Source organism: Delphinapterus leucas, chromosome 3 (genome assembly GCF_059928025.1).
Source record: "Delphinapterus leucas isolate spDelLeu-1000000601 "Yukka" chromosome 3, BTC_Dleu_Yukka2, whole genome shotgun sequence".
In the NCBI taxonomy this organism is placed as follows: domain Eukaryota; kingdom Metazoa; phylum Chordata; class Mammalia; order Artiodactyla; family Monodontidae; genus Delphinapterus; species Delphinapterus leucas.
Genome location: NC_143131.1, coordinates 114,741,692 through 114,768,707, shown reverse-complemented (window position 1 = coordinate 114,768,707; position 27,016 = coordinate 114,741,692). Strand labels below are relative to the sequence as shown.

At 42.4% G+C, this 27,016-nt stretch overlaps 2 protein-coding genes across 4 annotated transcripts in view; one reads left to right on the top strand and one right to left on the bottom strand.

Moving 5' to 3' along the window:
- Positions 1 to 4,838: 4,838 nt before the first annotated feature.
- On the top strand, positions 4,839 to 6,032 carry SMIM32 (small integral membrane protein 32). Its single transcript, XM_030762725.2, has one exon. The coding sequence runs from the start codon at positions 5,432 to 5,434 to the stop codon at positions 5,741 to 5,743; it is 312 nt and encodes a 103-aa protein (XP_030618585.1). The 5' UTR covers positions 4,839 to 5,431; the 3' UTR covers positions 5,744 to 6,032.
- Positions 6,033 to 14,656: 8,624 nt separating this feature from the next.
- Positions 14,657 to 27,016, bottom strand: part of SMAD5 (SMAD family member 5) — a 50,750-nt gene continuing 38,390 nt past the window's right edge. For 2 of the 3 annotated variants that reach the window (XM_022588861.3, XM_089909340.1), the window contains 3 exons: positions 23,191 to 23,412; positions 21,169 to 21,425; positions 14,657 to 19,731 (listed from right to left, as the gene is read on the bottom strand). In XM_022588861.3, coding sequence (XP_022444569.1) covers positions 19,588 to 19,731; positions 21,169 to 21,425; positions 23,191 to 23,412 — 623 coding nt within the window. In that variant the 3' untranslated portion in view covers positions 14,657 to 19,587. The remainder of the gene's footprint in view (positions 19,732 to 21,168; positions 21,426 to 23,190; positions 23,413 to 27,016) is intronic. The other variant, XR_016392770.1, reaches the window with a different exon arrangement.

Sequence of the window (27,016 nt, the reverse complement as noted above, 5' to 3'; positions counted from 1 at the left end):
TGAGACATTAACTTTCGCACTGGGTGATTCGATGATGTTTAATGCCGTACCCACGTGCCATCTAAAATAATCTTGCATCCCACTTGATGTATGCGTACCAGACCTTAGGCAATTCAATCCAAAAAGAGCCAGCTCTTCCTGAGTGAGTTCCTTTGCCCTGGCCTCACCACCAAGTCCCAGACATCTGCATGAAGTAGCTCTCCAACATGCCACAGATGGGGTGGGTTGGGGGGCCTCTTAATTGACTGAACATACCCCCACCCTGCCTTGCTGCCGGTCACCACTTCTGGGCCCCAGGCATCCCCTCTGGCTCTCAGTGTCCCTCCAAGTGTAACCTCACAGGCCAGGTACCCCCTGCCTTGATACAGGGACCAGAGGGCCCCAGCCAGAAGGCCAGGTACCCCTGAGCCTGGCTACTAATCTCAAACAACAGTCCTGTTCCTTTTGGCATATGCTGGCTCCATCCCAGCTTCAGCCTACATCCCACTCTTGGCCAGAGCAGTGGCCTGTTCCTTAGTGTGCAATGACCCTACTCTGACTCCACCCAACACCCGGTCAGGCCCAGGCAGCAGCAGGAGTGCAGGTTCACCTTCATGCAAACCCCTGTCCTTCCCACAGGAGGCTAGGTGATGGCGCCCGGGGGTGGCAATATGTCTCAGCAGCCTGCAAGCCTTGTGTCACTGGAACTCACTTGGCTGGAGGCCACACAGCTAGAGGAACTCAGAAAGGCAGGCGAGGTCACATGTCACTGAAACCAAAGAGAAGGATGTTGAGGCACTAACCAATGAGACTCTGTCCAAAAAATGCCCAGAGTCACCCCATCACCAGAGTCAGAGCCAGCACCCACAGCCTGCCCATCCAGGTCCCAGGCAGCCCGTGAATCATGTCACTGACTCTCCATCTCACCCCCTGACCTTAAGAGACCCACAGGCCCGTGGGATCAGAGGACAGAGGTGGAGATGCCCTTTCTGGGATTGGAGACCTTTTGTGAGCTCTTTCCTTCCAGAACCGTCTCTCCCTCATACCCCATCCTTTCTCCAGTTTTCCTTGCTTCACAAACCAGACTGCAACCCCTCGAAAGCCCTGGCATGACCATTCTCCAAACCCACTGCTGTCTGCTTCCATTTGGAAAATCACTTCATTTCAGAGCCTGGGCTTGGCCTACTTGCTATTCAGTTCTTAAAACGGACATTCTAAAATGCAACCTTCAGTCACAAATCACTATGGTTGCCAGAGCCATCTGTACCAAACAAAAACGAAAACAAACAACACAAGACAAAAAACACACACAAACCCGAACAAAACAAAACAAAAACATTGCCAAGGGTGATGGTTAAAATAAAAGTCTGCAAGCAAGGGCATCACCAGCGTTCACAGGGGATGTGGAGACCACTCCACAGTGGCTGAATACTCACAGTACACAGGGAAACCAACGCCAGCAGCAATGAACTCCAACCTCAGACAGCAACACTTCACCCTTGATCTTCACCCCAGCCTCTTGGTGATGCTGAGTGCTTTAATAATAATTCCCCTAGTGAGCAGAAGAAATAAAAATAGCTTTACCAGGCACCAAGGGCCGGTGCAACAGTTTATGAAATCCTGGGGCTGTAATGCTTGCAGTCTCCCAAGTTTCCATTTAACAGCTAACAAATGGCCCCATTGCAGCAGGAAAGGCACCCTTGCCTCGCCTCGCTTGGTCTCTCCGCAGACAGGCCAGCAGGGAGGGAGCGTGTGTCACTCAGCGACCACGTAATGGGGAAGAGGTCCCGCAGGGATCCCAGCCCTGTGACCTCTGCCTGTCAAAGCCAACCTCCAAGCCCCTTTATAATCTTTCCCGAGACTTAAATGTATGGGTACACAAAGCTTCCTAATGGAAGGTCGCTCTGGCTTGTGTAAAGAGCTGTGTAAACTTCATCTCTGCATTTACTCAGCACCAACCTTGTTTAATTTCCTGCCTGGGGATGTTCAGGGAACGTGACCATCCTCTCTGAACATCTTTTGGAAAGGAAACAGTGCCCTCCCACTTTGGGACCAAAGGACCCTCTAAAAAGGGCAAGATACCTCCTCCAACTTTACCAACAGGAAAGGCAGTTTGACCACACTCTCTGTTAAGTTTCTCACTAGCAAAAGCAGCTTAAGACTGAGTAGATGAGTACAGACTGCCAAGTCTGAGGCTCCATGACACCCTGACCCAGCCGTGTGACCTTGGCAGGTGACACCAGTTCTCGGGGTTGCAGCTTCCTCCTTGGGAAAATGGAGGTGCTAGCGTGTCTGTCTCACAGGTTGTTGTGAGCAGCAAGTGCTTGGCCTATGGAAAGAGGTGTGAACCGTGGCTACTAGAACTGCTCTAAATTGGAGGTGGCCCACGGTAGTGGTTCAGTGCGGACTCTGGAACCCAATGCCCAGGTTCAAGTCCCAGTTCCTCCATTCACAGGCTGCAAGGCCTGCAAAATGCAAAATGATGATGAAAAGCAGCAGCTCTGAGGAAGGAATGCACATTGCCAGGGACCCCAGGTGCAGAGATTTCCCTGCCCCACCAGGAGCAATGGAGCTGCAGCGACCCTCCATCCACACCAAGCCCTCTGCAGACACCCCCTGCTCTTTGCCCACTTCCTGAATGATCACAGCACAATTTTGGAACCCAAAATCACTAACCATAAACCCTTACTTTATAGCCCAAAAGGCTGAGGCCTGGCCCAGATTCCACTTAGGACCTCCCAGCTGAGGCACCCAGCCTTCCTGCCACTGCCTGGTTGTCTTCCCTGACCTCATGAGCAGGGTGGAGAGGAAGCCAGGGGTCGGCAGGGCCACCATGACTCCCCACACAAACATATGGAGGAAGTTCCAGGCCAAACCACAAACTAAGCTACAAACCAAAAATATTTTGATGTTTTTCTTCATTTTATATTTTTCAGATGGGCACAATCTTTAATGAAAAAGAAAATTTTAATTTTGTTGTACCTTAAAAAACAAACAAAAAACCCAAGACCCAGAGAGTTACTGACAGCAGGGGCTTCACCTGGATAAAATCCCCTCCATCCAATCCACATGCTGCCTCTCCCCTTGGCTGACAGTGTCCCTGAGGAAGCTTTTTCCGGTTTCACATAATGTCCCTGGGATCCTGCTGGCTGAGTAAAATGCTATCCCAAATAGCTCAGGCCTTCAGAGAAAGGGACTCTGCTCCTTGCCTGAGCAGCCCACATCCACGGCTGCTGCATCACTGTTAACATGGAGGCTGTCCTGTGCTAACATGGATAAACCTTGCCCCTCTCGGAGCCAGCTTTCCCATCTGGAAAATGAGAAGTTGACCTAAGCAGCGGCCGGGCACAGGGGCTCAGGGCCCTATGCCCTTGGAGCACATTGGGCAGCGCCCCAGGACCAAGGTGGGCAGATGGGGTCATGCTAAGTCCTGCCAGGTCCCGCTCTCCACCTCACACCCACACCCACCCCCATGCTCAGGGAGGCTCCCCACAGGCCTTGTCCATGGAACTGCAGGAAAACACTGCAGGAGGGTCTCTGGAGCATTTCTGCACCTCACTTAGCAAGCAGTCAAACCCTCTGTAGGGTCAGGACAGGCCCACAATTCAGTGTTATACAAAGAGCTCGCAGAGGTGTTTCTCCTGGGCTGAGCTGGGCTTTGTGGGAATGCGCTCTGGCCGAGGATGGCCTTGCACACCTTGCTTGCTCTTGTTAAGCCTGTGGGCAGGTGCGAGGTGCAGTGGGGAAGAGGCGAATAATGAACTCATCTTCCCACAGGTTCCTGCAGCCAGTGCTCACCAAGCTCTCCCATATCCTGTACCCCTGGATGGGGGAAGGAGGTGTGGGGGAGGGAGACAAGGCTGTGACCTTGGCTGACCCTGTAGGGATCTCAGAGCTGGGACTAGGGTGAGGACTGAGGTGCCCAGGGTGCAAAATGGAAGGAGGCATACTCCCTCCTGACCCTACACTTGCAGAACCTTGAGGGCGATTGCCTCCTTTAGCTTCGTGCCAGACCATGACAGTCCAGGGCAGTCAGTGCTTCTTGAACAGTGCAGGGGCTGCGGTGGCCAGGCCACTGGTTCCCATTCTAATCTGGGGGGCTTGGAAAACTTCGCAAAGGAAGTGAAGAGTGTGGACTCCTGGAAAGGAGACACCCCTTGGTTCTGCTGACTGCTCACCCCTGTCCTGGCCACCAAGCCTTTGCCAGGGCTGCCAAGGGCAGGTGGGCCATTGCCAGCATCACGTCTTCCTCTTGCACTCTGTGCCTGAGCAGAACAGGCCAAGGGCGCTGATAAAGTGAGCTCATGGTGGGGAAGCACATGTGTCCTCAGCTAGAGAGGAGCCTGGGCCCACGGAACCAGCCCCAGCTCGTCTGGGAGCCCTCTGCCCTTACCCAGGGCCTCCCTGCCCTCCCCAAACTACAGTCTTGGGACTCGGAGCCAACCAGGCTGTGCCTGGAAGGAGAATGTCCACGAGAACAAAAACAGGTATCCATGACTATCTAAGCCTGGTCTCTGAACCGGTTGGCTGTCCTTATTGTCTCTATTTTGCGTGTGTCTCCATTCTCAGGTCTGTAATCGTCTCTTTGTCTGTCTGTCTTTCCATGACCCTGTGTTTTCCTCCCTCCCTCTCTGTGTGTCCTTCTGTCCGAGAGTGATGTGACGCCAGGCGCGGCGGGGGCGGGGTGGGGGGGGGGTGCATACCTGTCCTCTCTCGCTCTCATTGGTTCGCAGCCGCTCCCCGGGGACAGCCGCCGCCAGTCCCGCCCCCCTCCAACCTCCAACCCCCCCCCCCCCCCCCCGCCCTGGACCTGAGCGCGCGGGGCGCCTCAGAGCTCAGTCTCCAGCTCGAGACAGGAGCGCAGCAGCCGAAGCCAGCGGGGACAGGTTCTCCGCACACCCGGCATCTCAACAGGGACTCGAGGCTGCAGAATTGCTCTGAGACTCAGCGGCAGCAGCGCGGGAGGACGCGGAGGACTCCCTGTCTGCGCCCTCTGTGCACTCGGCTTCTGGCGGCGCCCAGCAGGGATCCCGAGCTGCGGTCACACTCACCACTCAGCTTTCGCCGCCGCTGTAGCCCAGGGGCGCCCCGGAGCCCGGAGCTCACCGGAGCTGGGGTCCGAGCTGAGAGGGCGGCCGTAAACCCGGGTCGCTGATTCGGGACCGCGGGTTGCGACGGCGAGAAACCCGAAAAGTCCGGGGGTCGCGGACGCCGAGCCGTCCAGCTCCGAACCGTGGGGTCCACCACCCCACGGGGAGGGCAGCTGAGCGCGGCTGGCTACGGAGCGGCGGCGGCCCGGGGGCTCCGCGGTTCCGGCGACCCCGCAGGCACCTGGCTCACGGTCAGTCACCCGTAGCGGGAAGAGCAGGGCACGCCATGGAAGCGCGGGGCGGCGCCGGGCGGCGCAAAGCGAAGTGAGGCGGTCGGGCCGGGGTCGGCGGCCCCGCGGGCCATGTACGGCGACGTGTTCAACGCCACGGGCGGCCCCGAAGCGGCGGTAGGCGGCGCGCTGGCCCTGGCAACCACGGTCAAGGCGGAGGGCGCTTTGCCGCTGGAGCTAGCTACCGCGCGCGGGATGCGGGACGGCGCGGCCGCCAAGCCCGACCTGCCTACCTACCTGCTGCTCTTCTTCCTGCTGCTGCTCTCCGTGGCGCTCGTCGTCCTCTTCATCGGCTGCCAGCTGCGCCACTCGGCCTTCGCCGCGCTGCCCCACGACCGCTCGCTGCGGGACGCCCGCGCGCCCTGGAAGATGCGGCCGGTGTAGCGGCGGAGCCAGCCACGCCGGCAGGCGCCCGGTGCCGGTCTCGCCACCAGCAGTCGGTGTGAGCCAGGCAGGGTGCATCTGACGCCCCTGGGAACACTGCGCCCTGACCCCAACACCCTTCCCGCCCTCGAGCAGCACCCTGGGCGTCAAGGGAGTAGGAGGCGTTAGGAGGCTGTAGAAGGTCCCGATCCTCATGGCCACAGGGAACTAAGGTTCTGCTTCCCTGGAGGACTCTGTCTTCCCTGGAGGACTCTCTCTTCCCTGGACAGCGGGCCCAGCTGAAGGGGCGGGGGGGGCGGGCAGGCGGTGCCTTCCTGCAAGACGGCGCTCCTGCCCGTACAAGGGAGCCTTTCTCGCCGCCCGCTGACTTCCCTACTTTGCATACCCAAGGGGCAGGCGCTGTGAGCGCGCAACTACCCGAGCGCGCAGCCAGCCCGGAGCTGCCTGTCCAGAGTCCCCGGCCCTGCAGCCGTCTTCTTACGGCTATTACCACCTCTCCCACTCTTTGCACCGAGAGTCCCACTAGAATCTGAGTGTGAACTCAGCCGGACTTGGGAATGATGGCTCTCGGAAGCTTCGTCCCCTGGGGAAGGAGGGGACTCGAGTTTCAATGGGTCCCGCCCGGGTCTGAGGACCCAGTTTCTCTGCCCGCACGCGCAAAGGGGAAGCCGGTCTAGAGGCGCAGGGTCCCACCTGCAGCACCCTGTGGTCAGGAAATAGTGTCCTCCATCTCCAGAGGCCGCATTTCTACAATAAAACCTCACCGAATTAGACCCAGTGCTGACGACGCTCTGGTCATTGGTTGCGCCACTTGGGAAAGGGGGATAAAGGGCAGGGCGATCCTGAGCTGAGGCTGAGACCCAAGCGCAGCGCGCCTCCCACCTCCCTGTGGCCCAGGTCAGTTTTAATGATGCTTGCTCCTCTCCAGCTCCACCTTTCCCCAGGGTCAGTCAGTTACTTGCTCTGGCAAGTGTCTTCCGAGTGGGTCTCAAAGAGGAATTGCTGCCTCACCTGCTGAAAAAAAAAAAAATTCCCTCTAATAGGGCTCCATGGAGAACTTCCCTGTGGGGTGGTTCCTCCCACCTGGCATCCACTCCGTCGCTCTCAGAGCCTCTCTGGGCCTGAGCCCTATCCAGGAGCCTTTTCTGGACCAGAACCACCTGGTGAAGGAAGGGCCTGAGGGTCAGGCAATGGGGGCAGCTGCTCAGCACTTCTGCCCAAGGTAGACAGGGAGGCCAGCTCTGGAAAACACAGCAGGAAAGCAATGGATGAATAAGCCCCAGCTTGGAGGAGCAGATTTCAAAGAACCTGAGAGGGAATAGAAAGAATTGTGATAACCTTGACCATTTTCAAAGTTAATCTAATTCTAGGGAGAATTCTTTATGGTGGTTTAAAAGTTTCAGGAGTCACCTGGCTCATTAGGACACCGGAGCTTAGAGAATGTTTGACTTAAAGGAGATTTGGTAGATTATCTAATCGAGTAGTTTTAAACCATTTAGGGGTCACTCCGATTTTGAGAATCTGAAGAATACTAAGGACGCCTGTCAGGCAAAATGCATACAGGCACACAGTGCTACAAAGTTTTTGTGAGGGTTGACACTGAAACCCATCTAAGGACCCCAGCTGAGGCTGGGAAAAGACTTGCTACGGCTCCAGTCTCAGGCTAGGGCTCCTCACCACCACTTCTCCTCAGCCAGTGCCCAAGATCCCCTCCTGCTCCTATCCCATGAAGCAGCAGAGAGGAGCAGCTGACAGTTCATCTTGGGCTTGATTACCCATGTCTTGGAGAGCTAACACCAACCAAGCCCTAATGGAGCTAATTCTATGATAACCTCACAGAACAGTTTGGTTTTTGGAAATGTAGCTAAACCTTTCTAGCCTATAGTAATGGTAACTCAGCTAATCCATGTGACCCTTGGTTGCAGAGAAGACAAAATGGAATACATTTTAAGGAGGTACGAGAGCCCTGGCTGGCATAATGAAATCACACACTGCTGATACGCGGGACCCTCCAGCTTTGGTCTGGGGTCTGTGAGGGGTAAGAGACTAATGTAGAGACAGCGTATTCCGCCTCCACATCTCCCCATGGATAGATCTCAAGGCAGTATGCAGAGTGGTCAGAAGCACAAGCTCTGGAGTCTGTCTGGCTTTAAACCCCAGCTCCACTGCTCACTGGTTGTGTGACCTGTGCAAATTACTTAATCTATCCTAGCCTGTTTCCTTATCTGTGAAATGAGTATTATATCACCTAGCTCTACTGGGTTGAATGTCAAATGACATAATCAGTGAAACATGCTAGCACTCAAATATTAGCTGTTATTGTAACTGAGCCTTAGGCTTGAGGCAGCACTGCCGAAGGGAGAAGCTGACCCACAAACAGGATGTGCTCTCACCACAGCTCTACTGTGACCACAAAAAAATGCGAGGGTGGGGGCGATTATCAGTGGACTTCTGGCTTAGAGGTCATCTGAAGTTCCTGGACCAGAACCAGTTGAAGCCAGAGTGATCCAGGAGGCTCTTGGGATCCCTTAATACAATACTGTCCCAAGGCATCAAGAGGTTAAAGCTAAAAAATGCTAAGATGGAGATAACTTGGAAACCATCTTTCTGATGTCTCTACAGGGTTTCAGTGGTCTTAGCCACCTAAGCCAAAGGTTTGCCCTCTTCAAATGAACAGGTACTTCTGGAAGAAATTCCTAAGGAATTGTGCTGTGTAGATCTGGAATCTAGAAACCAAGCAGGGTCAGTATGAGGAACTGGACTAGAGTTCTGCTTTTTGCCAGGACTGTGACCCTAAATAATTTCATTCTCATCTCTAGGCTAGTGTTAGACTAGTTGAGCAGTAATGGGTCCTTTGTCATGTGGGACCTAGACCCAGATTCTCCCCTGGAAAGGATGTGGCTGAGTTCATGTCTGTCTTCTGCTGATATGCAGGGTAAGTGGACTATAACGTGGTAACTGGACATTTAGATGGATATCAGGAAGGTCGATCTATGCACACACATCCTCCTGCCCTTTGTTCTTCCATCAAGCCCATGATGTCTTGGAATTACCTTGGAAGGGCTAGGCCTGCAAGCTAAATTGAGGAATAGGACCTATGACACACGTTTTTGGGCTGCTCTTCCATAACCGGTCACTGGGGCAGGCGAGAGGGTTGAGAAGACATTTCTGATGGGGGGTAAGAGGGTGGGTAGGGTGGAAATTAGGGAAGTGGTTAAAGATGCCAGGAACCAGGAGAAGCAGCATAATGTAGAGACCAAGAGCCAGAGTCCTGGAGCCCGGTAACCTGACCTTGGCCATCCACTCCATGCCATGCTCATGCTTCTCGATTTCTGAAAACCTGCTTCCTCATCTGTAAAATGGAGACGATAACAGTACCTGGCTCATGGGATTTTCACCATTGTGGGAGACTTTGGAGGTAAGGCGTTCAGCTCATGTTTGACATGTGGTAAGTGCTCGAATGTGAGCTATCCTTATTATCCGCCATCAGGATGACCACTTCAGGAGTGTTTGCAGCAGCAAAAATAGCAACTGCTTTCTCTCAGTGACTAAAATTCCTCACCTTTCCGTATAAATTAGACCTTCCTCCAGTCTTCTCCATCTCAGTAAACTGAGCCATCATCTGGTTGCCCAAAGTAAAAAGCACATGGTGGTCATCCTGACCCCGAACTCTTCTTCATCTTCCCACGTGCAGTCCATCCTAGACACCACTCTGCTCCATCTACTCCCCTCCATCTCCACCAACATGACCTGAATTCAAAGCCCAGCATTCACTTCTGCCTCTCTCCAAAGCACACGTCCAATCCCAGTATCTGCCTCCAGCTCCGGCTTACACTCCAGTGGCTTCTCCTTGTCCTCAGGATTTAAAACAAAACTCTAACCTTGGCCCACAAGATGCAGCATCTTCTGGCCCCCACCAACCTCTCCAGCCTCATCCCCTCACACTCCTCTTGCACTCCAGGCTCAAGACACAGTGGCCTGTTGATCCCTAAAGCCTCTCTGCCTAAGCTGCTTGTCCCCCCTCCTTCATCCAGCTAATGCCTCCTCATCCCTCAGGTCTCAATATCTCTTCCTCAAAATGGATCTGCCTGAGTTCTCAGAGGAGGTCAGTTACATTCATTCACAGCCACCGATCAGGTCCCTTACCGCAGCCATCAAGTAACTGTGTTGTAGTTCGTGGCCTGATGTCTCCCCTCTATTGCCATGTAAGCTGTATGAGGTCAGGGACAGCATGTGCCTGCTCTGCTCACTGCTGCTTTCCTAAGGCCCAGCATAGCGTTAAGCACAAAATAGACACTGAATAAGTATTTGTTGACTGGAATATAATGGAAAGACAGCTAGAGGTTAAGGTAAACTCTTGCCTGTGGGTTCTTCATCTGAACACTTCACCTTTGATTTGCTGCCTTAAACTAAACTTGCATCAGATGAAATATTGAGTTGAACGCTGCTCATTGATCGGGCCTCCAACTGGCCTGTTTCCTGGAGGTAGTAATCCACCAAGTTGTTAGCAACTGACATTTCTTTTCTCCATCTATGTAACACTTCAGTTATTATTGTATCCTGCAGAGACTAAAGAATGTGCAATTTAAAAGTCTGTACCTTTAGCTATTTCTGCTTGAATTACTCCTTTTCCTGTAGGGAAGCTGAGTTCTTTACCATGTCATTCATATGCTTTCTGAATTGCCTTGACTAAGAATCAACTAAATCACTACTTCACATACTGACTCCCTCACCTCTTCTTGGACTTTGATCAGAGATTTCCTTCTCAATGAGACCCTCTCTGGTTTCTGGATCTAAACCTTCAGCCACCTTCCTTCTCCCACCCCTGACATTTCAAATCTTCCTTTCCTACTTTTTCTCCTTAGAACTTACCACTACCCTATATATTTTTTGGCTTATTTTGTCTCCATCAACCGGAATGAAGATGCTTGAGAGAAAGTATTTTTGTTTTATTCAGTTTTTCCTCAGCCTGACATCTAATAGGCCCTCAAATATTAGTTAAACAAATGAACAAACAACCTGATACTGCTCACGTAGGACCAGAAAAAAATCCAGATATTCGGAAAAACAGGAGTAGAGCCTATTTTTTAAAGTCTCCTTGATTCTCCATTTCTGCCCCTCCTCCACCCTCCAAAATTGATCAAATAACCCTAACTAGATAGAGACTGAAACCACTAAACTATGTTACAGTTTCACTTTCCAAGAGGGCAGGAATGACTCCCTGCGACAGCTCTGCTGCCGAGCCTGAAGCCTGACTTGCAGTAAGCACGCAATAAGGGTCTGGTGAGAGTAAGTGAAGAAGCAAGTAAGGACTCACCAGGTTACAGCCTGACTGTTACAACAAAGAGCACTCCCCACCTCCCACGTTTCTTTTCCACATAACCTTCCAAGAGTAGCACAACTCTGTCACCCTCGTCCCTTGGCTCCCGTGTCCACCTTGAGGTGGCTACTCTAGTTCCTGCCATCCTATCTGCATTCTAGCCACAGGGAAGGGGGGAAAAAGCAAGAGGGTTCCTCTGTGGAGCATTATGCCAAAATGACACGTATCATTTCTGCTATTATGCCAATGGTCATAGCTTAGTCGCATGACTGGCCACAGCTGAAAGGGAGGCTGGGAAATGTGGTATGCAGCTGGACAGAGGTGTTCAACGATTAAGGAGAGAAAATGGGTATGGTAAACGTCTAGCAGTTTATTAAACAGACAGTAAAAGGACAGCACCTTTCTTTTCATATGAAGATCACCTTTGCAGGCTCCCTGTTCACACATAACGAGTTTGTGCTGGCATTCATCCTCTTCACCTTCACTGCCATCACTAACTTGGCCTAAACAAATTCTGTAAAATTCACAGAATTTTATGTAAAGAAAAGACAACCAAGGGATGTTTACCATTAATCTTAACTAATGTCTGCATAGCCCTTCAAACCCTCCTCTGCTTTTTCTCCCCCCACAATCACACACGCACTCTCTTTAACAAAATTAATCTTTTATTCTGAAGTACAAACACAGGTCACTGTTCTGTTTCTCAAAGGCACTGCATAGGGTGCCCCGCCTGAATGCAATTAAAGGCCTGACCCTCAGGCACAACAGTTGGGGGTGGTATTATGGAATCTAAACCAGGGCACTAAAATCAAACTACAGGGTTCTTAACACTGCCGCCGCTGCCCCTGTAAGCCATGAACTAAAAAGCACACTTTTTTTGTTGTTGTTGTTATTTTCTCTTGTCAAATACATCAAGGAAACTGTGCCCTTACGATTCTCTGGGAAAATATTAAATGTCAACAGGTTAAAGCTCCAAGTTGCCTGTTAATTTTGTAGGTTCTCTAAGCAACAATCCAGGAGCCTGGTAACTTTGGGGCAAAGGTCCAAAAGCTCAAAGAGAAGGAATAAATATGAACGTTCTTAGTTGAGCTTCCCCCTTTCTTCTCCTATGAGGTGGGTAATAAAGAGATCTAATAAAGTACTGAGCTCCAATCCATTCAATTAAGTATTGTCTTATTACATAATTTAAAGCTAAATTCTAGTATAAAAAATCATATCTGGTTTCAGTACTCTCATTCATTCAACAAATACTCGACTGTTTACAATATATCAAAAACTGTTCTAGCAGTGGGAACACATATCTGGCCACAGCTTACATTCCCATGAGATGACACAGTCTATAAACAGGGTAGAGAAATAAAACATGTAGAATGTTGGATGGTGATAAATGCTATGGAGAATGAAAAACTTTTTTTTCTTTCTCCTTCTTTTCCAAAGTCTTATTTTCCTTCTTTCTGAAAGCCTTCCCAGATTAATCCCAATTGGCTTCTTCTGTCACTTCAGCAGTCTCATTAAAATATCTGGAGAGCTAAGCTTGATGTAATATGTTTTGGAAAGGTCTGCCATTCAACAAAATAAGAGACAGCTCAGAGGACAATGCTCTCTTGGGGATACAGAATTCAAGAAACACTTTGGAACCAAACCAATTTCTCTTAGAACCCTTTCAAAAAAGGAGCTATAGCTTCACCCATAATCAGCGAAATTCTTGTCAAAGAAAGGAAAGGACTGATGTAGAATGACTACCTGAATAGTTTAGAAGGATACATGCACAGACGTTTAGTGGTTCACTATTGGTTTGGGATTTTTAGTTCATACTTTTCTGTACTATTAAAATTCTCAGCATTTATCTCAGATAAAACTATTATTTAAAATGAAATAAAAGGTGACAGGAAAGGGGTAAGAGATTAAGAAAAAGTGTAAGAAGGCTTTCAAAATCCATCCCAAACATCAAAAAACTGCCTCACGAAACACCCCTCAGAGCAACTATAACACACGTCCACTTGAAACAATATTGATAATAATCTTAACCACCAACCTAAATCCTCCTTCCACCCCCATGCAACATACTTTAAGATGGAGATAGTTAAGCAAGGTGCCAAAAACTCTTCTTTATATTTTCCCTATAGCCCCTTTAAAATACAACCACAAAAAGTGATTTAGACGGAAAGAACACAGGACTTTTTTTTTTTTTTTTTTTACAAAAGTCAGTTTATTAAGATAGGCTTACAAATTCAACAACAAAAAACACAGTAATATTTAAAATGTTAAATGGGAGGGGGAAATACTTTCTTATAGCCCGCTGATAGCCTTCTTATAAATATTTATAAAATATGAATTGCATCAAAACTGCTGTAATATGGAATAGCATTAGCCATTGAGTTCTCGTGTCTAAAAGAAAATTGAAGCCGATGTCACAATTGATCCCTGTCACCTGAACGGTTTTGGCTATGGCAATTTGAAAACTAATTATCTTAAATCTGAGAGAAGCCAACACCACCTCTCACTGTTCACTGAAATCTTTTGCCAGAACAAATGTTTTTGAAGTATGCTTCTGAAACAGTGAACTTGCTACTAAACGCCTTACACTTGAAATTAAAAAAAAAAAAAAAGCCTAAGAAGAAACTAATTTGCAGATTAGTTCATCTTTTGATGAAGCCTTTTCTCTAAAGAGAATAATAAGAGCTTTTATATTTATTCTTTCAGGTTAAAATATTTAGTTTGAGTTTTTCTAGTGGGGACACATGGATTTTCACCATCCCCTTCTAATTAGAATAAGTTTGTACTTCTTGTATATACAACACAGAAGGTGGTAAAAGTAGGCAGGCATTTGGTGGGGATGACAAAACTAATCTGTGATTTTTGAACTTCTTTTAAAAGGAGAAAATTAAGAAAAACAAGGCTAATTCGCAAAGTGGGTAATCAAGGATTAATCCACTAAGGTCAAGTAGCATCAGAAATAATTCCTCTGATTCAAAGAAGTAGCAGAAATGTAAGAGATGATGGTTATGATAATAATAACAAAAGAGTTCTGATGTGGCGGGCACTAAGTACTATATTTGTATTACTTTATTTAAACTTCCCCCAAATCCTACGAGTAGACTTTTACTTTACAGATCAGGAAACTGAGGCACAGAGTGGTTAAGCCTAAGGGCACAGAGTTAAGGAAGCTCTGAGGTCCAGGACTCAAATGCAGGCAAGCAGACTCCAAAGCCAGCTCTGCTAACAACTATTCTGTCTCTCAATCATCTGGTCAAGACCTCTAATTTTAGATAGAGCTAGGGAAGGGAAATTAGTGGTTAAACTAAAAAACCCCAGACTCTAGATTCAAATCCTTTTTCAAAACAAAACTAAACTAACAAAGAAAAACACATCAACTCTCTTATAAACAGAATAGAAACATACTGATCCTTCTGAGGAAACCTCATGCTGGGTGGGAAGGCCTAGTATATTCAATTTCTATCGCTAGTGCACAAACAGATAACACAGCGGGGCACAGCAACTCATAATCTCATCCTTTTTTTATAACTTCACTCAATGAAACATGTTAAATCAAAAAAGAATAGCCCCCAAAACAAACAAAAACACACATTAAGCAGATTTTGAGATTTATTAAAATAAAGTATTAGCAAACAATATCCAAAAACAAAGTTCTTAAGAGTTATGGCTTTGAAAAGCACAATATAGTAAAACCTAATACATTTTTATAAGTATCAAAAAGATAACAGAATTGAAGCATGTTGCTAGAATTTCATTTTCTACAAACATAAACAGAAGGAGAACAAGTACAAGTAAGAAGCAGACCTAGAGTGCAGCCAGTGGTTTGGTCTTTATCAGCTGCACATGAAATATCTTCTTAAGAGAACATGGGCAGGATTACATACAAATACCCAGTTTCCATGATTACAGTCCTACCCAATTTTAGCACAAGTGATTTTCAAAATGCAACTTTAACCAACCACGTTGAAAAGAAAAGCACTTGCCCAACTATTATCTCCAAGAGTCCCTACAGTTAAAGTACTTTATGAATAAATCAAAGCAACATCATCTCCAATGGTATTAGAAGGGAAAATCTGACTCTAAAAGACTTCTTCTTTACTTGAGATTGTTTGGCCTCACTGGAGTTTTGTTATAGCTAACACCAGCTAGTATTAAGAAGGTACTACCTATCAACGGGGTAAAACAAAATCTACCTCTACACAAAATTTCAAACTTTTAAAAAACAGTTATCTTCAAATAAATCCTTAAAGGACAATGGTTTATGACGAATTTAGGAATTTTAAGAACTGAATTATTTGGACGAGAACCACACAAACCTTTTTCACTCTGTCATAAATAACAGAAGAATCCTGCTCTGAGACTAGATCTTTTCAACAAAACAACTCACCACGTGTTTTACAGCAATTGCTACCAGCAAATATTACAGCATAAGCTCTTATTTTTTAAAAAATTTGATATGTAAAATCCTTCTCATTGGTTTTTGTAAATCATCCAATTTTACGGTAACACCTCAATCATAATAACTGCATTTTAGAAGAGAAGTTTCTATTATGAAAAATCCAATATAACAAAGGCTTGACAAATACTCTTACCTCTTGTAATTAGGACATGCTAAACTTCAATCCAGTGAATTACAAAGAACTAGCTAAGTTTCTGTTTAGCAGGTATTGAATAGAATTGTTTACGTAGAAGAAATGCCTCAAATTCTCTCTCCATACATGCATCTTCTGTGAGAAGTAAACCTCCCCAGTCCCACCTGTTTTAATGAGGAAAATGCTACTCTCCAGGGGTTGAAACAGGCATCAAACCTGAGATTACCACCCAAAAAGCTGCGCTACTGAATATCTGAGGAGATGCCCATAAACCAATACTTAGGAAAACTCCTGCCAATAAAAATCACCAAACACTTCTAAAACCAGCAGGCTATCTACTACCTTAAAAGATTCTTGCTTATCTAGCTGATGGGTATAATGAGGACACACATTCATAATTCCTACCAGAGAGATTAAGTGAGGATTTAACTAATAAGACAAGGAAGAGCTCTGAGCCTCTTAAAAGTTAATAGGTCCAAAATTTAAACCATCATCGGAAGCTGAATTTAATAATTATCAAAAGATTTTTCCTTCTTCAGAAAGTATAAAAGGTATTAATATATTTTAAGTAGGAGAATGATAACGATCCAAAGTAATATTAAGCAAGCAACTAGAGAAAGTATAAAGAAATGGAACTAAAATGGTATATTAGATGCTCTCTGTAATAGAAATACAACACTTAAACAGGTACTATCAAAGTTGAATTTAGAGTTTCTCTGCTACTGGCATGATTTCATTTTTCTATAAACTTTCTCCTTTAAAAGAACACTATTACAGGGGAACTGTTTCCCACACGTACTCTAAGATAATACTGAAGGTTATATAATGTGAGCCCCAGTCCTTATCTTAACAATAGATTCCAAATCTGAATACTTACTGATCATTTTACATCCTAAAAGAATGTCTTACTCTCAAATGTTATGAAAAGTATAAAATAGCTACACCCTCTTTCCATACTATTAAGTATAACTTATTGAACTACCTATTGACAGTAATCTTACTGTGGATTTCACCTCAGAAACCCAGACAATTCTATTATCATGCTGATAGTTTACTTACATAACAAGAAAATGTAAAAAGTGATTTATAGTCTGATATATATATTTGACATTTAGATTGATGTCTTCCTTAAATTTTCTCTAAAGAAAAAAACGTTCACTTCAGTAGGTCAGTAACATGCCTACTAGTTTATATTCCATAACGTAAGCCAGGTAATTATGTAGAGATGTTAGTCAAATGCACCTCTTAAATTACCTTTTCCAGTCAGCATCTTTCTGTTGCTTTACTACATTACTGAGATTAGTTTCGATTCTATTCCTCTTTTTGCATTTACCAAACTGGCTGTAGTTTTATTATTCCCAGACTCTGTCTTTTCAGCTGGCATGTATTTATTTCAATGTTGTACATGCTATAAAATGTGATTTTTCTGGTTGTGATGATGTTTTCATAAATTTGACTATAAACCAGTCTGGAGATTAAATGAAAGCTTAAAACTGTAATTTTATGAAATGGTTTCTTTCAGAGGTGCTTTTTTCACTGGTAGAATTTTACTTAGTTCTTTTAATCTCACTGGCTAATTTTTATTTCCCATCCATTCCTGTACTGAGCATCCTCAGGAATTATAGGACCAGCTGGATTGAATGAAGTTTTCATATAAAACTCAGGGATGTGGAGTTAACAACTTTTAGGAAATACAACAGGCTTAATTATACTTCTATATGAAACTCTTACCAGTTAATTGCTTCAGTACTGTCATTCGAGACACAGCTCCTTAGAGAAAACACAGAGAAAGCCAATCACATAAAATCTTGCTAACTCTAAAGGCTGTTACATGAATAAAAACAATTTTTAATTAACTCAGTTGTAAGCATCAATAAAACAATTCAATAGTTTCCACCAGCTCAAGCCCACTGAAGTTGATTACATGTATCTGCCAGTCAACCTAGGTAGTTATTCTACAAATTTGTTCCAAAGATTGTGCCATGAGCCTGTTAAGTAGAAGAATGATGTAAGTAGCTAAGTTCTATCACTAAGCAAATAAACCTCTTTTGTGTGGTTGACACAATTCTGGAAGATTGAGAATGCATGTCATGTAAAACTTACGTTTAAGGCTCAGGTGACTGTCAGAAAATTTCCTTTTACTTAGCAAAGGACTGTGAGCTGAAACACATATGGCACTTCATCTGAGAGAACTAAAACCATCCACTGGCTGCACTTTATAAAAGCAATAAATAATGTTATGGAAAACAAAAGGAACTGCATTCTCCTTTACTCAAAAAATGCATTTTTTTCCTCATAAGAGCACAAAGGGCAAAGTAGAAAGTCAAATGAAACTAACATTTTAAACAGAAGACTGACACGGCTCCACATATTTTTAAAAGGCACTGGAAAATAAGCTTCTTCTAAGAGGTAAGTTAGGTGATTTTTTTCCCCAAAATAATGTATTTGTTCTTCATGCCATAACTAGGTGTCCATCTGACTGCTCCCTAGAAAAAGAGGTTAAGAGTCCTTTACTCAAAGCCCTTAAGGATGACTGATTAAATGAATATTTTAGAGTTTTCATGTCTTTCCTCTCTGAGGATTGTGGAGACTGGTATCCACATAGGTGCTAAAAAAAATGGAAAAAGAGCACCCATGGTAACTGAGAGAATAGTCTGTATTCTTTGACATGTGAATGCTTTCAAATCAGCTAGCTCAATTCATTTAAGCATCAGACAGGTGGCCTCATCCTTGGGGCCAGACTGAAGAGGCTCCTATGGCTACAGGACACAGGTCCTTGCATGGGGAAACAGACGCAAGTAAGAGCAATGGGATGAAGTACATGATTTTCCAACATTAATATCATCCTGCAGGGAATTAAAAAGGCACCTTCAATTGGAGCTACAGAATAACAGTCTTATAATCTAGGTTGAAAATACAACAAAAGCTAGAAAAAGCATAACTTCCTATAACTGTAATCTATAAATTGCAGTGTTTAATACAAAAGGGGTACCAAGGAAGCAAGGATGAACATGTAAGTCCAAGTCACTTGAGTGTGTTTCACAAAAGGTTACTCTAAAAACTATCACCCATCAAAGTGCAAAATAAAAGATTAATGCATGTCAAAATTAGAGTTCTTGCAACATTGGCCAAAAGCAGCAAACACAACTGAATAAGGCCGTGCATGCACTGTCACTAGCTATAAAGTAGTACTTATGACAGATTTGAGTAAATGACATATACTGGAGATCCGTTGTTTGCAGTAAGTTTTTTTAAAAAAAAGGAAATATTTTACAAAAGATAATATTGAGTGAAGTCACAATACACTGACAAACATTTAGCTGTACTAAATGTAAATTTTATGTCACTTAGAAAACTATCACTTGGCTTTTACTGAACACTACCTGTTAGAGCAGTGCATAGTGTTCCTTCAAATAAAAGACTTTTTTTTTATAGTTTCCTTTAAGCCCCTACCATATGCTTTTATAAAACAATGAATTACACTTTTTTAAAGTTGGTAGGACTAAGAAACTGGTAAAAGTACAGCTTCTGGAGAATCAAGAATAGAACGGAAGACTCTCATTGAACACCTTCTTATACTGTTATAATTTTCATCATGTGATCTATTACTTTTCCAAAAAAATTTAACAAATAAAAAAATTGCTGGGACAATAAGGCGAAAGTATGTTCCAGTTTAAGATCAATGCCAAACTTCTGAACTGGGGCACAATACTCACTCTGCATCTTTCACAACACTTTTGAGAGTTAATCACATGAACATGAATACAAACAGATGTTGATTCATCACAAAAACAAATGTATTGGTCACAATTATGTAGAAAAAAAATAAGCTGTAATATCTGTTTTCCATGTAAGCTCACAGTATCTGTACTGAAATTTTCCCTAAAATTAAAACAAGTCCACTAATAATATAACTGAAAAAGAATACTTCTACACTATGAAACAGAAGAAATGGGGTTTAGAGGGGAGCCCATCTGAGTGAGGACTTTATCCAGCCACTGAAGAGGCCCATGAAGATGAATCTCAATCCAACATGGGGTGCTGGTAACATCTTGCCGGTGATATTCTGCTCCCCAGCCCTATGAAAATGAACAGATAACATGGCAAGCCACGTTTTAAATTGTCAACCAGTCGAAACCAATTTCAACACACTAACAAAAATAGACTTTAACAGTAGAGATATACAGACATACCTAAAGGAAAAACTATCACAAAACCAATCTTAGCATTCACCATGAAATTAAAAGCAACACAACAGCTGCATCATTATAATAACATATAATCCCTTAATAGAAACCCTTGGAACAAGATATGTTTCAGAATTCTTTTTTTTTTTTACTTTTAGGAAGTTAATAATGGTAAAATACCTTATAATTAAAATATTAATATTCCTGCAGTGAGCTATATTCTCTTTTAATGGGATAAATAAAACTCAAATATAGCCTCATGTAAGTTCACATCAGATTTTGTAAACAAAAAGTTTTTGATTTTCAGGGTTTTTTTTAAACATCAGATAAGGCGTTGTAAATCTGATCAATGCATACAAATGTAATTAAAGTGGCAGTCACATATCATTATCCTTTAAGATGGGAAATTACTGGGATGAATTGAGCTGGACCACTTTAGCCTAAAACTCCAAAGAGTAAAACAGAATTTTTTCACTTCTACTTGCCTGAATTTAACTAGCTCTCTGCTTTACTGCTTACAGTAGTCCTGGCCCAGGAAAAGTAAGCAGCTGTGATGAGGGTGGACTGGGAGACTAAATTGAATATGCAAAAGCCATGTTTCTATAGAAGGGAAGGGAAATGCCTTCAGGGCTATTGATAAACTGCATAAACAGGCCTATAACAAAGCCTATAGCAAGAAAACACTGGGCTGTGGGGCTGTGGGCCAAAAAGAAAAAAAACGTACACAGAGCATTTGACAATTGCTCTTCTTTGGCTAAATCCTTAAGGAACAAGCAGGTACAGGACAGGTTGCTGAAATATAACACCAAAATTCTTTCTAAATTTTGCTTATGCACCATCATTTGGAATACCAATAAAATTAGGCCAAGAGCAAATGATAAATTTGAAAAGTTCTTTGATCTTTTCAAATCCTTAATAACAGAGCTTAAAACAAGGAAAATAATTTTAGTATGGTAAAGAATTCTTTACATCAACCTAATGGGATCCAATAATGACTGAAACTGCTGAAGCTAAGGAACTTAAAAAGCAATTTTAATATTAAATGCTTTCTAGCAATTTAGCCTTTAACTGAAATTCTTTTATAAACTCAGCCCCTATTCAATATCAATATTGAGCACTTTATAATGTCTAGATTATAAAATAAAATCTTAGACCAATCATGTGGTTTAAGTTATAAATTCAAGAATTTTATTTAAAAACCTATTAAATCAGGTAAAAAATAGTTACTACCTTTCATTTAACAAAGACTTTTTAAAATTATAACCTACAGACATATAATATACATATTTACAGTGACTCAAATTAAGCTACAGGTCACAACCCACTCACCTTGACAAAACTCATTCGAATGGTACACATTTTGGTAAGCTCATATACTGCCTCAAATCCATGGTTGACTGACTGAGCCAGAAGCTGGGCAAACTCCTGATTGTTAAAAATTTTGAGGCTGCAGCTGCTGGGAATCTTACAGACGGTGGTAGGATGAAAACCATGATGAAAGTTGCAGTTCCTACTCTGTACAAATATGCTGCTGTCACTGAGGCACTCTGCATACACCTCTCCACCAACATAGTACAGATGAACACCTTAAAAAGACAGGCATTACAAGAGTAAACTTAACAAAGCAGTATAATGAAATCGAGGAAGTTGTATGAGGTGCAACCAAGAATAACTACTACACTATAGCAAGTCTTCAGACAGAAGCTACCACTAGATGGCCTTATGCTGCCAAAGATAATCAAGAGGTTAATGTGCCTAAATCTAAAATCATCCTCAAATAACTAAGACTTAAGCCTCAAGTTGGCAGCATATTAGGTTATCAGTTCTCAGGGTTTTTTTTTTTTCCTTTTCCAACAATCATTTATCATCTCTATGAAAGAAAGCAATGGCAAAAAAAAAATCCCCAAAAAGCACCTTATGAGTCCTTTCAAAGGAATTCTTAAGTGCTATCAACTGTCATGAATAGTTGTTTGGCAAAAAGTTTTGCACTCTTCTTGCTAATGGAAAGGTCTGCAGCATTTAAAAAAAAAAAACCTAAGTCACATATGTAATTTCAGGTCATAGGAAAAGCCTTTAAATGGCAGATGTATTTTACTTTCCTTTAAAAAAAATGTTTTGGGTATTTAAAAAATATATAAATAATATATGAATGTTCAATATTTAAAAATTCAAATTATATAGCTAGAGCTGAAGTTGTTCCCAACTTTTCTCTACTGCAAATAGTACTAAAAAGACCATCATAGTACACACATGTGAGTCACAGACTAGTTTCAGGCTATGACATTAAAAACTAGTTTTGCTTCTGGGCAAATAAAAATGAGCCGTGGAAGAAAGGATCCTAGAACTGTATACTGGGAAAAAAGAGGAAAATGATTCTAGAATTTAAGAATTCACCAAGTAGATTTCTCTTAAATTATTCTATTGCAGAATGAAAAATCAATGCATAGAAGTGAGGCATTTTACCTAAAAAAATCATGGCAAGTTGACAGTTCTGTCAAAAAAGAATGGAAACTTTCTTTCCAACTTATTTTTGGACATAGTATTTTTCTGAATCTCTTCTATAAGAAATCATATTACAATTAAAGTTATTTACCTTTTGTTCCTAATTTGGACCAAGACTTTCTCAAGTCAAAGAAGCAAAAAGTAGCAAGTGGTAAAAACAAAACTTCTTAAAAGAGAGGCAAACAGCTCTACCTGGGATAGGTTTCCTTTCTGACCACTTGATGCATGAGACATTTCACTGCAGTGTGAAAAGTTCCTTGTTTGCTGTGGCAACTATCTTGCAGGATGAATTATAAATAAAACCCTGTTACCTGAATTTAAAAGGTGGGAGAAGTGGCAGTGAAGCCATTGAAGACTTACGTCATTCAAACTGGATATCCTACCAGTAGCCCTGCTCCTCTAACATAATGGAAATTCTTTCAAGTCATCAACCCAAAATATTCCACAAATACCATAATTTAAAAATTTTAATCCTTCACTAGCGTTCATATATTCTACAAATATTTCTTGTGTATGTACTATGAGCCAGGCAGCATTCTAGTTGCTGAAGATATCGTTGTGAACAACGCAAATTTCTGTACAGCTTGTATTTCAGTCAAAAAGACTGAAAATTAAAAAAATAAACACAGGATAGTATGATTTCAGACCCTAAGTACTATGAAGAAAAAATAGGTAGGATAAAGAAAAGAAGTCTGTCTTTACTTAATACATTCTTCAACATCTCCAACTTGAGGGCAGGACCATGCCTTAAGCTTCTTTGTATGCCCCAGAACCTTACACAATGCAGACTACATAGCAAGCACAACAAATGACTGAATTCAACTGAATGTAGGAAAATGACAAAATTACCTTTTCCAATATGTCGCCTGGTGTTTTCAATTGTTGAATTACGATTAACATTTGACAACAATCCCAAGCAGAATCTACTTTTGTTATTTGAAGGGTCTGTGAATCCATCTACTAACACACTAGTAGAAGATGCATGAAAAGCTTCCCCAACACGATTGTTTAATTCATAGTAGACAATTGAACACCAATGTTTGGGCTCTTCATAGGCAACAGGCTGAACATCTGTGAACAAACCAGACAGAAAAAATGTTTAATGATTATCAGAAACTCCAGACTCTGTGTTTCCTTTAACCCAACCCAAGCACTATATGAAAAAGAAAATTTTCAGATATTTCACTTAAGTCTCACTGTCCTTCCTGACTTTCAGTCTGTTTGTATGTTTGTTTTCAAAAAAACAAACATCAGAAATGCCTTGATCATAACAATTTTCAAAATTATACATATACAAGGATAGGCAACATCACATTTTAAGTTATTTTTCTAGCAGAATCTAATCCAGGTTTAAATTTGAGATGACAAACCTCTGTTTCAGCAAACTGAAAGACTTAACTATACCAGTATCTGTAAAATTATTTTAAACAAAAATTTGAACTAAAAAACTAAGTAAGGCTCTTAGCAAACCAGGAATAGAGGGGAACTTCTTCAACTTGAGATAAGGAACATTTACAAAAAACTTACAGCTAACGTCATACTTAATGGTGAAAAACTAGAAGCTTTTCTGCTAAGATCAGTAACAAGGCAAGGCTGTGCTCACCACTCCTTTACAACAACACACTGGAAATCCTAGCTAAGGCACTAAGACAAGAAAAGGAAATAAAAGGTATACAGATTGAGAAGGAAGACATAAAACTGTCTGTTCTCAAACGACAAGATTGTCTATGCAGAAAGTCTGAAATGACTGACAAAAAAACTCCCAGAACTGATAAGCACTTATAGCAAGGCTGCAAGTTGTAAGGTTAATATACTAAAGTCAATCACCTTCCTATACCAGCAATGAACAAGTAGAATTTGAAATGAAAAATTCATTACCATTTATATCAGCACTCAAAAAATGAAATATTTAGGTAAAAACCAAACAAAATAGATATAAAATCTATATGAGGAAACTATGAAACTCTAAAGAAAGAATTCAAAGAAAAACTAAACAGAGATATAGTCCAGGTTCATGTATAGGAAGCCTCTATATTCTTAAGATATCAGTTCTTCCCAACATGATCTACAGAGTCAATGAAATCCCAATAAAAATCCCAACAAATCATCTTGTGGATATTGATAAACTGATCCTAAAGTTTACATGAGGAGGCAAAAGACCCAGAACAACCAACACAATATTGAAAAACAAAACTGGAAGACTAACACTATCCAACTTAAAGACTCACTATAAAGCTACAGGAATCAAGACAGTGTGGTACTGGCAAAAGAACAGAGATCAAAGGAACAGAATAGAGAGCCCAGAAATAGATCCACATAAATATAGTTAACTGATCTTTGATGAAGGATCTTGGTTACTTCCCCAATAATAGATACAAGATAGTCTTTCCAACAAATAGTATAAGAACAACTGACATTCACAGGCAAAAAAATGAATCTAGACACAATATCTTACACTATTCATGAAAATTACCTCAAAAATGGATCACAGACCTATGATACAAAACTATAAAACTCTAGAAGATAGCAGAGGAGAATATCTAGATGACCTTGAATAGGGTGACGGCTTTTTAGATACAACACAAAGGCACCATCAAAAGAATGAGAAGACAAGCCACAGAATGGGAAAATATATTTGCAAAAGACACATTTGGTTAAAGGACTGTTACACAAAATATACAAAGAACTCTTAAAACTCAACAAGAAAATGAACAAGGTAATGAGAAAAACTCGTCAAAGACATGAACAGACACCTCACTGAAGAAGATATACACATGGCAAATAAACATATAAAAAGATGCTCCACATTACATGTCATCAGGAAAATGCATATTAAAATTGCAAAGAGACACTACTACACAACCATTAGAATGACCAAAATCCAAAGCACTGACAACACCAAATCCTGGTGAAGATGAGGAGCAACAGAAACTCTCATTCACTGCTGGTGAGAATGTAAAATGGTACAGCCACTTTGGAAGACAGTCTGTTGACCTCTTACAAAACTAAACAAACTTTTACCATACAATCCAGCAAATGTGTTCCTCGGTATTTACCTAAAGGAGTCAAAAACTTATGCCCACACAAAAACTGCAGAGAGATGTTTATAGAAGCTTTATTCATAAATGTTAAAACTTGAAAGCAACCAAGATATCCTTCAAGAGGTGAATGGATAAATAAACTGTGGTACACCAGACAATGGAATATTATTCAACACTAAAAAGAAATGAGCTATCAAGCCATGAAAAGACATGGTTGGTGGGGGACTTAAACGTATATTACTAAGTGAAGAAGCCAATCTGAAAAGGCTACATACTGTAAGATTCCGATTACAAGACATCTGGAAAAGGCAAAACTATGGAGACAATAAAAAGATCAGTGGTTGCCAGGGGTTAGGAGAGAGGGAGGGATGAACAGGCAGAGCACAGAGGATTTTTAGGGAAGTGAAACTATTCTATATGATAATATAATGATGGCTACATGTCATTATTCATTTGTTACAACCCAAAGAACGTTAATACAAAAAATGAATCCTAATGTAAATTAGAGAATGGTAGTTACCGAGGGGGTAAGGTGAGGGGGAATGGGGAGTCATTATTTAATAGGTACAGAGTTCTATTTGAAATGATGAAAAAGTTCTGAAAATGGATAGGAGTGATGGTTTGCTGAATACTGTGGATGTACTCAATGCTACTGAATTGTACACAACAGAGCCCCCAAAGTACAAGAAGCAAAAACTAACAGAACTAGAAGTGGAAATAAATATTCAACAGTAGTAGTTGGGGACTTCAATCTCCCATTCTCAATAATTGATAGAACAATTAGAAAGAAAATAAGCAAGGATACAGATGATCTGAACACTACTGACCAGCTTCATCTAACTGAAATCCAGAGATCCTATGACACCCTACGACATCAGAAAATACAATTTTTTCAAAGGCACATGGAGTATTGTCTAAAAGAGACTATATGTTTTGCCAAGGGTTGGCAAACCTTTTCTACCCACCCAAATGGGCAAATCCAGCAACATATAAAAAGGATTATACACCATGACCAAGTGGGATGCAATACCTTAGGTTTTGCAGGCCACGTACTATCTGTCATATATTCTTCTTCTTCTTAACAATTCTTTAATAATCTAGAAACCATTCTTAGGTCACAGGCTATACAAAAACAAGCATAAAACAAGTCTCAACAAATTTAAAGAACTGAAATCATACCAAATATGTTCAAAGCACACAACAGAATTAAATTAGGAATCAACAACAAAAAGAAATTTGGGAAATCTTGAAATATTTGGAAATTGATAAACATGCTACTAAATAATCCATGGGTCAAAGAAGAAACCACAACGGAAATTTTAAAATAATTTCAATTGAATAAAAATAAAGACAAACAAAAATAAAAATTTATGGGATGCAGTTAAAAGTGTGATTAGAGGGAAAGAAATAGTTTTTAACACCCATATTAGAAAAGAAACAACTCAAATTAATAATGTAAGATTCAGAAACTACAAAAAGAAAAGTAAACTAAAAGTAAACTTGCATTCTTCAAAGCAAGAAAAATGAAGGAAATAAAGATTAGAGTGGAATTCAATGGAAGAGGAAAAAGTTGTCATTCAAAAGATAAACAAAGGGCTTCCCTGGTGGCGCAGTGGTTGAGAGTCTGCCTGCCG

Coding starts and splice junctions, on each gene's coding strand:
- SMIM32 (XM_030762725.2), top strand. CDS start 5,432: ATGTACGGCGACGTGTTCAACGCCACGGGCGGCCCCGAAGCGGCGGTA.